Source organism: Melozone crissalis, unplaced genomic scaffold (genome assembly GCF_028551555.1).
Source record: "Melozone crissalis strain CALT ecotype California unplaced genomic scaffold, PUWL_Pcris_2 ptg000059l_1, whole genome shotgun sequence".
NCBI lineage: Eukaryota > Metazoa > Chordata > Aves > Passeriformes > Passerellidae > Melozone > Melozone crissalis.
In genome coordinates this window covers 2,617,979-2,629,610 of record NW_026535837.1, presented here as the reverse complement: position 1 = coordinate 2,629,610, position 11,632 = coordinate 2,617,979, and the positions used below count along the sequence as shown (strand labels likewise).

Genomic DNA, 11,632 nt, shown 5'->3' with positions numbered 1-11,632 from the left:
CAGCTATTTCTCCATTTCCAATTTGGCAATTTTCTGCCAAACTCATAAAAACAGTAAAAGGAGTTTTAAAAGTGACACAATGTCCCATTAAGCTAATTCATTGACTGCAATCCAAATACACTGTGAATACATAAATATAAAATACTGTTCAAGGCTCTTCTGTTGGAAACGGGATCCATGGGTTTCCTTCAAATAAATACAAAATACTGCTACCTCCCAGAACACAAATGAACAGTTCTTTATTTATGGCAGAAGATAACACACACATCCTTAACAAACAGCAGCGTTATTCCAGTGCTGGTGATAACATTCTGTGCCTCTGGAAAAGGCAGACACTGCCCTCCAGTCCAACTGCCACAGCTGTTACCTTCTAAAATGCATCTCTTTGCAATAATTAAACCAGGCTGGGCATGGGGGACACAGAGCCTGGGGCCTGCCCCGTGCCCGCGGCACAGGCGGGGCTGGAGGAGGGAATCCACGTCCTGCAGCCTCCAGCCTGCAGGGACAGCGCGGGCTGCGGGCTAAGGGCTGGAGCCTGCACATTCCATCCACGTGGAATGCACTGCTCGCTTGAGCGACATGCAAGGGAAAGCACTAACGACTCCAAACGATGCAAGATCATCTGCAGTTTGCTGATGTTAAAGCTCCACATTCCACTTAAAACTTTAAATTTAAAAAAAAATTCATTAGAGATATGGCATGATAAAAACTGACGAGATTCAGCATTTATCAACTGTGGATACAGGTTAGCCTGATCACATCAAATACTTTTAAATCTAAGCAAACTTCCTCCTATTCATTAAGCAATATAAAGTCTCTATTTCAACGTGTATCTCTGTATTGTAGATTACAAAACTCACACAGCATTTCCAGCAGCCCATGCTCTTCACCAAAAGTGTAAAACTGATTTTGGCTAGTAGCATTTAAAATGTCATTTGCTGCCAAAGAGCCAGATCTTCAGTACAAATGCAACTGTGCTTCTTAAGAAACAACCTTGAAATGTTCCTTTTGAAGTGCTAACAATTAACATGAAATTTAAGGCATTTTCTAACAAATTAAGTAAACAGTTACATGCTCGGTACTTGACTTCATTCACCTGAGCCAACAGCTGTGCACCTTATAAAGGTAACTAGCTGACCTAGGATACATAGCCAGCATCCAGCTATGGAGCATCCATTTATGGAGCAACATTATTCTGCCTGACCCTGTCAACATTTACATGACTGGTAAGCAATATGCAAGTTTTACAAGCTCTGAATCCATGAGAAAAAAGTGTGTGGATCATTCCTAGAGCATGGACCTTGGCTGTAACTCCACTCATCACCCACCTCAACTGCTCTTCAGTGGTTCTGAAGCCAAGCAAAACTTAGCATATGTTATGAATAGATTGAGACAACTTTAAGATGATCAGGAAAAAAAAGATGACTCGAGCAGCTGAAGAACAGCACATTTCTCAGCCTTTACATTCAAGAACATCTTACAAATGTCTACAGCAAATGGGTATACTCACCCCTAGTCTAACTTCACTGAAGTTAACATTTTTGCAACCAGAAAATACAAGCCTACTATCTTAGAAGTTTGTCACTAGGTAAAAAAGACACAGTATGTAAAAGTTTAACCAAAACCAGTTGTGAATATACATCAATCCCAGGGCTCTTTTACACCTAACAGATAACAGACCATATCTCCACACTGCACTGGCTTTGTTAGACAATGGGCTGCTCTCCTTAACCTTTTGCTATCTATTTCCAAACTGTAGCCAGCAACTTGTTTCAGCCACGCCTGCCAAATTTCTGTAATGAAAACAAACAGCAAATGTTACTTCTGACAATTCCATATTTACAAATGCTCTGTGGAACTGCAGTCCTCCTATAGAATCCTAACTAAAAATCAGAGCATAACTGAGAACATTCTACATAACATCAGCTAAGAAGTTCAAGTTTTACACTTGGGATCTGTTAATACCAATTACAGAATCACAGAATCAATGAGGCTGGAAAAGGCTTCTGAGATCATCAAGTCCAACCTATGACCAAACACCATCTTGTCAACCAGACCATGGCACTGAGTGCCACATCCACCCTTTTTTAAAACACCTTCAGGATGCTGCTCTCTAAGCAGCCCATTCCAGTGTCCTATCACCCCTTCTGTGAAGAAATCTTTCCTAATTTCCAACCTAACCACCCCCCAGCACACCTGGAGACTGTGTCTCCTTGTCCTATTGCTGGGTCCCTGGGAGACTGACCCTCACCTGGCTACACCCTCCTGTCAGGGAGTTGTGGAGAGAGATGAGGTGAGCCCTGAGCCTCCTTTTCTCCAGGTACATGATGGAGTGGCTTGGTGAGCTCATCTGCAGCTCCCTCATCACCCTAGGATGGATCCATGGAGTTATGAGCATCTAAGTGACTCAGCAAGCCTCTGGCTGCCTCCTCCTGGATTACAGGGGGACTGTTCTACTCCAGCTCAGGAGGCCAGTTGTCCTGAGGACAGAACAACTGTCCTAATGCTGAAAACTGAGGCAAGAAGGTGTAAGTTAAGTACCTCAGCCTTGTCCTCATCTTTGGTAGCCATATTCCCTCACTGTGTCAACAAAGAATGGAGGTTTTCCTTGCCCCTCCTTTTCCTATTAATGTATTTATAAATACAGCTTTACTATCCTTTAAAGAAGTGGCCAGGTTAAGTTTTAATGAAGCTTTGGCCTCTCTAATTTTCTTTCTGCAATGACTTCCTTTGCATGGAATTCCATGGACATTTTACAATTTGCACTCCTGTGAACCTTTATTTATACACTGGCTCTCCTTAATCTCTCACCCTGGTGCCATAAATGTTATTGCTAAGATCTTCAAGCTTTTCTTTATATAAAAAAAAGCAAAAGAATTGTCAACTAAGATTTAGAATTCAAATCAAATGCCTCCTGACTTCTCAAGGTATAGAAATCACGTAGCTTGAAGCTGAGTCACAGGAGGTTTAGATTGGATATTAGGAAAAGGTTTTTCCCCCAGAGGGTGGTTGGGCACTGGAAGAGGCTCCCCAGGGCAGTGGTCACAGCACTGAGCATGGCAGAGCTCAAGAAGTGTTTGGACAATGCTCTCAGGCACATGGGGTGACTCCTGGGGATGTCCTGTACAGGGTTAAGAGTTGGACATGATGACCCTTGAGGGTCCCTTCCAATCCAGATCATTCTATGATTCTAGGAATATTCAAATCAAGGTACATTTTAGTTTTCTTTGCATCCATTTTACAGCTTCCTAAACAACTGCTCTAGAATTTTAATCCCCTTTAGCAGTTCTGTATTGGCTTGAAACACTACAATCTCTTTCTTTGGCCAATGCCATTTCAATCACAAACACAATACCTTGTTTTCATCATCCTTATTTAGATTAGATGTAAGAATACTTGAATATATGTGTGAAAGAAGAGTCTTCTTAAAACACATTAAAAAAAAGAACAAAATATTTGTGACTTTGGATACCCGAACTCAGTTGAGATAACCTCTGCAACACATGGCTCCACATTTACAGACAGTTCTGATGCTCTTTTTGGATGGGCTAAGACCTTCAGCAGAGTCCGAAGTCAGATCTATTGAACCTGCAACACAGATGAACACAAGGAAGAAAGCTCTAAAGGACAGACCAAGATCATGCCCAGTATTCAAACAGCTTCTAAAGGCTTTCTAACAGCCCAGTTCAAAGAGCTGTGTGTGAACTCACTCAGATTCCACTGACACCCTCGTTACAGCTGCTCGTACAACGCCTGGCATACACATCAGAATCCAAAACTCAGACTTGATCTTTGTACCCCCCCGGTATCCACATGGATCAGCTAAGAGTGCAGCTGGCCTTCAATGTCAGTGTCACAAGCAGAGGGAAAGAGGAGTTTTAACATTCAAGATCAGTTTGGCAGTGTGGGTTTTTAAGCCCAGATGGCAATGAAACACCATGCAGACACTTGCTCACTGCCACCCTAGCAGAGCAGGGAGAACCAAAAGTAAAACTTGTAGGTTGAGATAAGAACAGTTTAATAATTGAAAGAGTAAAATATTGTAATAATTATGATGTTCTGATCATGCTGATACTGATTATTACTATTAGGAGTAGCAGTAATTGTAAAAGAAAAAACCAAACATGAGTGATGCACACACAGTTGCTGACCTTTGGCTCATTGATGCTCAGAGGCCATCCCTGAACTCTGATCAGCCCCTTCTGGGTATCTCCCCAGTTTCTACACTGGCCATGACATTCCCTGGCATGGAATATCTCTCTGACCAGTTCATCTGTCTATGCTTCCTACCAGATTTTATGGTTTTTTACATTTTTTTGAGTACCTCCTCACTGGTAAAACCTCAGACACAAAAAAGTCCTTGATTTAAGAAAACATCAGTGAATTATCAACACTATTCTCATACTGAGTCTAAACCACAGCACTGTACCAGCTACTGAGAAGAAATTAACTCTATCCCATCTGAAACAGCTGTTCCATAGAACTCACATCCACAACTGAGGCCTAGAGGACACCAGAATTCAAAGACAAACCTATGGTGCCTCATGCTGCTGAGCTGTTACAACTACCTTAGTAACTACCTAGAAAGTAGTTTACCTGAAATGCTGATTTGAATAAAGGAAAGCTTTATTTAAGAGCAGCCTGACCATTCCTTTGAGCATACCTGGGACAAAGCTTCAAAATCATTTTCTTCACCAGACACAATCCCTGATGTGCTAGAAGCACTGAGGGAGGCAGTGCACTAGAGATGCAGACAAAGCTTCTGGGTGTGCTCCTCTCTGCACTACACATCATGAGCAACGACTGTTCTGAAAGCCAGAGCCATGTTATCAAAAGCTGTGCCTGAGCTAAATGCTACCATCATCCAGGCTGCAGTAAAACCCACCAGCACCCCAAAACTTCCACAAGAACCATGTTAAAATGTGCAGACCTTTCATCTGATAGTCAAAGGTCAGCTCTTCTCCAGCCTTGATGGTCCGGGTAGAGAACAGCGCTATTCGGGGAAGACGCAAGTCGAGGTTATCAATGAACACATTGAAGACTTGAAGATTTGGATCACACTGTAAGCAAAAATTAATGCAGTTTCTGTTTAGAAAAAATAACATTTAATATCACTGAAGTGTTTAAATAAACTAAGTTCACAGCAAAGAAAGAATGAGTGAAATCTGCAATTATCTTCTGAAATCAACAAATTGAAATAATGGAATAATAATTCGTAGCTCAGATTTAAGTCCTTCCAGGAAGGCAACCTTTGCACAATGTGCAGACTACACTGATATGCAACAGCCTATAAAAAGTGGCACCTTCAAAGGTGACAACAAAAAAGGTGACAAAATAATTAGAGCCTACTCTAGGCCAACGTAGGCCAACATTCAGAACTAGTATGTACCAACAAAACCCATAAAGAGAATTAAAGTTGAAAGAAAACTAAGAACAACCGAGTGTTTCAAGCCCCACAAACTCACTGCTCTGTAGTGATGTTTAAGCACTACTTCAGGCCAGAGATAACATCTCCATACTATGCAGGAATTTCTACTGTAAACTGCAAACCTGCTTGGCTTCTGAATTCCCTGCCATGGTCTGGGAGCTAGGAGGAGGGTGAAGGTCACTAAGCTGGAACTAGAAACCACTTCCTCATTTTGTCTGGATTAAGTGTCAAAAATCAGTTGCCCCTGAGACTGTTGAATTCTGAATGCTTTTTTATTATTTAGCAGTGAAATATTTCACAGATTAAAGAATCAGAAGTGAAGTTACAGACATCTAAATTTACACTGAAGATTGAGAATACTTCACTCCCATTTGCAAAAGTGAAGAGCAACTGTCTGTACCTAAAACTCTCCTTCATCCTTCTCCCTGGCAAGACTGCATGAAATACAAATATCATCATCTCACAGACCTGAAGACATGAATTTTCTGTATCTGTAGAATACTGACTGCATACCTCACAAACACTGGATTAGTAAAAAATAATAATTTTTAGTTCAGGAATCCTTACAAATGCAGCTCGGCTTTCTTGCTTTAGTTACTTCAGTCGAACCTCAACAAAACACTACAAAAACTGCTTGTGAAAATTTACTTTTGAGTTCTCTGCAAATTTACATTAGGAGGAAAAATTATATTTCTCTTCTGTAGATGCCTAGGAAAGCACAGGAATTTTCTCTTTTTTCCTCTACCAAGTTTGCAGGATGAACTTCAGAGTAACATTCCATCCTGCCCAGCTACAAAATAACACATCAATTCCTGTCATCTCTGACTCCTAGCTAATTTCATTAAGGAACTGTCACATGTTAAGTATTTCAGGTACTCAGAAAAAACACACCCAAACCAACCCTATTTTGGTTGTCTAGAACCAGCTGATTCAGAGAAAACTTCAATCCTATAGGATGTCCACTTCAGGCAGCATCTCTGCCCCAGATTTTTGTAGGCAGTGTCAGTCCAAGTAAGGCCCAATATTCTGTTCTATTTATTACATCATCTGATTAACTGGACTGTGCTGGCATGAAGCAAACTACTCCAGAAAAACTGTGAATACAGTAAGGAAATGTTTACATTAGAAGACATTTCTAGCACAATTGGAATAATTCTCCAAATTCTTAGTATACAAAACAAAGTCTTACACTGTGGTTCACAAAGTGGGACACATTTCCATATCGAGCTGCATCTACTGTAAATTCATCTGAGTCATAGTCCAAATCAAACAAGTATGTATTTCCCTGGTTGTCATAGAACTGGCCTCGTCTCTCTGCTTCCTCACTTGTAATCACCTAAAAAAAAAAAAAAAAGGAATAAAGAAACCTGCATCATGTTATTAATTATTACCAAATCAAAACAAAAATCATAATCAAGTTAGAAAAAATACACAGTAAGTTTATGATGTTGAAAGAGCATTTCATCTTATGAATGAAGAATACATAAGAGTACATACAGCTGAACTAATTATTTTTGACTGAGGCTTCTCTGGGTGCAATTTGTCTACAGCTGATGCACAGCACTACCTTGTCTCTGGAAAAAAAAACCATATCAGCACCCTCTACTAATAATTCTGATGATGATTATACAATCAGCTGTTTTTACTGAAGCTTCTATATACACACTTTTTCCATTAGATCCAGAAATCCTCGTTTACTTCACACAAAACCAAGATTCAACATTTTTCCTTTGCAAAGATGATCCACAGGTATCAGTCTTTAAAACCCAGCCACATTTACAGCCTGATATTCATTCCCTCTCTTTCCAGAAGCATCTCTTCCTGCTATTTTTGACTGCAATGAAAGATCCTATTCACTGCAGCTCAGACACATCACAAAGCTCAATCTATTCAATTAGATGAGTGTGTCACTGTTGACAGATGAAACAGCTTCAACAACTTCATCTGCAGCCTGTCACATTAAACACATTCTGTTGTACAGATTCAGCAAAGAAATCATAATTTTGCAGCAAGAGAGATACAAAATGTGATGGAATGGGACAATAAATCCCTCTAAAATCTGACAGATGAGATTTGAGAAGTAAGCAGTAGATATTAAGTAGATTCAGGTGAAACAGTAAATACACACTCTTTTCTTTAAGCAATAAAATCACAGAATCACCTTTCAGTGAATGGAGTGCATGACCTTTTGTATATTTAAAGGAAATGGATGAACATGAGAAGAAGCTTTGGGGCAGGAAGCACGGGGGAAATCTACTAAATACCATAAACATTGTACAAAGGGACAGAAGGAAATACTTTGAGTCAACATAGTAGCAAGGCAGATTTGTGGTAGAAATGAAACACAGTGCAACAGAGAGGCTGCCAGGAACTGTGGGTGTGAAGAGCTCTGGAACAGAGCAGAGGCTGAAACACACAAACACAGGGCAATCCAAAACCTCAAGAGTAGCTCAAGGTCTGTATTTTATAACATAAAAGTTCTCTTTGAAATAGTATGAGATTGAATAAGCAGATAATGTCTGTACTATGAATGTTATTCTTGCTGTTAATCAAAAGCAATAAATATGCTTGGAAATACTACCTTAGAAGGGCAGACAAAACAAAAGGGACTGAAAGTCTGTGCAGGGAGTTTCAAAACAACTGTGCTTTGGGAATGGCAAAAAACTACAAAAAAGATGATCAGGGAAGAATGAAAAAAGATGATTGCCATGAAAGAAATTAAGGATTTGCCTTTAGAAATACTATTAGGGCATGTGTCTAAAATAATTCTTTAGTGCCACATGAGATAAATATTCTCTTTACTTTTGACCTTTTACAACTGCTCTGGAATGAAGGAATGTTCTAGACAACATAATTTTGCTGTCAACTTGAATGTCCCTTTCTCTCTCTACTCAAAACAGACTGATCTATTATACAGTAGAATCACAGAGTATCCCAAGTTGGAAGAGTCCCACCAGGATCACCAAGTCCTGGCCCTGCCCAGGACATCCCCAGGAATCACACCATGTGCCTTATTGTCCAAACATTCCAAGAACCCTGCCAAGCTTGTTGCCATGATCACCTCCCTGGAGAGCCTGGTCCAGTGTCTGACCACCCTCTGGGTGAAGTAGTCAAGAAGTGTGAAACTGAGAGAAAGCTCATGAAGATTTTATCTAACATTTCCTTGACTGTAGGTAATTCACCCCTATGAGATAAATACATACCTACCTCTCCAACATACTCCATCACAAAACTGTTGGTTTTAATTTTCTGGAGGGTTTTTACTCCCCAGCCACGGCCATTGTTGGTTCTGAAGATGCAGAGGGAATATGGGGTCCCTTTCTGCACAATCCTATTGGGGCAGTCAGGCCCACACCTACAATATGAATTGCACTCATAGATGGGCAAGCCAGGCTGGATTTTCAATTTCTTACGTTTATTGTAAGCCAAAATAAAGCCAGCCTCCTTTGGACAGCACTTCTCAGCAGGGCAGTCAGCACACTCACAGCCAGTTGTTATTCCATTGAGCACATTTATTCCTGGAGCAGGTTTATACTCATTGATGTAGTAGAAGTCTAAAGGAGGGCCTTCAAGATCCACGGTGTTTTCTACCAGAATCATTGCTTTGTGATTCTTTTTCCTGTTGAGTTCTTCTGTCCACCTCTGCAGAGCTATTCTTTGTTTAGCCTTCTTTACCACATAATCTGCAATTGCAGGTTTCAGAGTTTTAACATGGTTTCTCAGTTTCATTGCTTTGCCTCCTCTCCCCCGAGACAAGTACTCATTCTTGTCTCTAAGAAAGTTCTGAATAAGCAGAGGGCAGTTCAGATGCTTCCGAGGTTCCCAAGTATTTGAAGATTCTGGCCATCCTTTCCATTTCACAAGATAGTATGCTTTGCCCTTGAAATACAGAAACAGATACAGATTTAGCCAGAGCTCATGTTGCTGAAATCCACCATCACAGAACAACACAAACACAAGAGCTCTGGACTTAAGGATCAGCACACGGGGCAGAAGGCCTTGATGTCCCCATAAAAATTACAGTTGGGGAGAAAGGGAAAAATCAGTTTGTCTGCAAATTAACTTCTAGCACAACTTTGCATACTTTACAAATTGTCTCTAGGGACAAAGAAATCAAAAGCTGGGATGAACTCTGATTGCTGACAGCATACCTGGAGGAGGAGGCCAGTTTGTCAAGGCAGGGTAAGTTGTGCTAACTCGCTGTATGACTCGTATGCACAAGCAGAATGCAGTCGTATCACAAACAGAACAAAAAAAAATGCAAAACGTAGCAAAAAAAGGTCTAAACCCCACTATTGGTCATATCAACCATCCTCCCAGAACACTATTTAATTTGATAAGTGTAAGATTGTATTTACAATGAAGCAGCATTCATTTTGTACTTATTTAAAAAGGACAAATAACTGTAACAAGGGCAAACCCTGAGACTGAATTTCACAGGAATCCATTTGCAGCACGTGGCCCTAATTCTTCATTGAACAGACTAAAAGAATCAAGACAGAAATACACATGGTTGTCTGTAAATAAAGGAGAGACATCATAACTCATACTGAGCTACCACCCTAAAGCATCAGCATCAGATACACAAAGGTGAAACATTTCATATTCTAAATGACTGTAATTTCAGGAAAAGTTCTTCCTTGCACATACTGAAAGTAGCACTTTACAGCACTTTCTGTTTGCAGTTTAAAGTTCAAAATATATTTAATTTGATGCCAGCAAAAGCTTTGTCCTCACTATCTGATTCTTTATATTATGAACAAAACTACCTTTTACTTGCTTCCAAATTTCAGCTAAAAGAGTGATCAAATTGGTCTGTGTTTCTCTTACCTCTTCTACCTTGTAGTCACACAAATATTCCACCTCATAACTCTTTAGACTCCTGTTGGTGATTCCAATGGATTTACATGTGAGATTTTCCTTCCTACATAATTCTTGGAGGGTCTCATGTGAAGCTAGACATGGCACATACCAGGCTACAATAAGAAAATTGGTAAAGAATCCTATTTAATGTCTCAGCTAAATTGAAATCATTATGCCTCATCCCAGAGTCCCCACATTACCATTTGTGACAGCAGTCCACGAGTCTCCTGTACAACAACTGCAGCGTCTCCAACTCAACCCTTCTCTACCGGGTCAAGTGAAACACATTCATGATTCCCTCCCTGCACCTTTATTCTGTATAGTACGTACGCATCCAAAGAAAAACAAACATTTTGGAGGGCAGAGACTTCCACAGGTGAAAGATACACTAAGCACCAGCAATTTTTCTACAATTACCGCATCGCACAACTGAATTCCGGCAAGCAGGAAACCTCCATTCTTTAACAAGACCGCCAAATTTCTGTAGTCAGGCGCAGCTGAGTACTTGCGATGCAACCATGGCGACCGGACGAGGAGATAGAGACCCACAGCCCTTATCGGGCAGGATCGCGAGTGCCGGGTCAGCGAAGCGGATTTAGAGGGACGAGACGTTCCCGCCAGCGCCCGGGAAACACCGGGATCGAGGCGCGGGATGAAGTCCAGAGCGGGAGCCGCCGGTGCAGGGCCGCGCCCGCCTCTCCCCGGGGCTCCGCGGGGCTCTCCCGCCCCGGCCCCGGCGCAGCTCACAGGGCTCAGGAGGGGGCGGCGGTGCCTTTCCCGCGGCCGCACCGGGATCCAGCGCCTTTCCCCGCGTCCCACCCCCGCTTCCAGGGTTACCCCAGGCACCTCCCGCCCTCCTCGCACAGCTCCCCCAGGGCAGCGGGCAGGATCCTCAGGGCAGCGGGCAGGACCCCCAGCCCTCCCCTCCCTGCCCGCCGGGGCTCTGTGGCGGTGGGAACGGTCCTGACAGAGCCGGGCGAACGGGAACCGCTAGCGGCTCCCACAGCCGAAAGCGAGCAGCAGCTTCCCCACCCGTCCTTCCCCCCGGTCCGTCCCGGTCCCCCAGAGCCCGGGCGGCCGCAGAGCCCCAGGCGGCCGCGTCCCCAGCCCGCTCCCCCCTCACCTCCTCGCCAGCCCTCCATGTTGGGGGGTGCGGGGGGCCCGCGCCGACTCCGCCCCCCGCCGGAAGGGAGCGGGGCGCAGAGGGCGGCCCGGGCGCGCGCGCGGCTCCGCCCGCCCTCCCCTTTCCCGCCTCTGCCGTGAGGGGCCCCCGCAGGGACGGGGCCGGAGAGCGGCTGAAAGGGAGCGGGACAGAGTTAAAGCCATTTTGCTTTTGTTCTT

At 42.8% G+C, this 11,632-nt stretch overlaps 1 protein-coding gene across 2 annotated transcripts; it reads right to left on the bottom strand.

Moving 5' to 3' along the window:
- Positions 1-214: 214 nt before the first annotated feature.
- On the bottom strand, positions 215-11,443 carry SUV39H2 (SUV39H2 histone lysine methyltransferase). 2 transcript variants are annotated; one of them, XM_054287563.1, is made up of 7 exons: positions 11,415-11,443; positions 10,259-10,404; positions 8,636-9,307; positions 6,618-6,764; positions 4,931-5,060; positions 3,473-3,588; positions 215-663 (listed from the first exon to the last, which is right to left on the bottom strand). In XM_054287563.1, the coding sequence occupies exons 1-6, from the start codon at positions 11,431-11,433 to the stop codon at positions 3,479-3,481; spliced, it is 1,224 nt and encodes a 407-aa protein (XP_054143538.1). In that variant the 5' UTR covers positions 11,434-11,443; the 3' UTR covers positions 215-663; positions 3,473-3,478. The 2 variants fall into 2 exon arrangements, with proteins under 2 accessions (XP_054143538.1, XP_054143537.1); XM_054287562.1 differs by having other exon boundaries at positions 215-3,588.
- Between the last annotated feature and the right edge of the window lie 189 nt (positions 11,444-11,632).

Excerpts from the sequence above, each read along its gene's own strand:
- SUV39H2 (XM_054287562.1), bottom strand. Across the intron at positions 9,308-10,258 it reads GTGACTACAAGGTAGAAGAG|GGCAAAGCATACTATCTTGT; the intron begins GTAAGAGAAACA and ends CTGTATTTCAAG. Across the intron at positions 5,061-6,617 it reads CCCACTTTGTGAACCACAGT|TGTGATCCAAATCTTCAAGT; the intron begins GTAAGACTTTGT and ends TTTTGCTTACAG.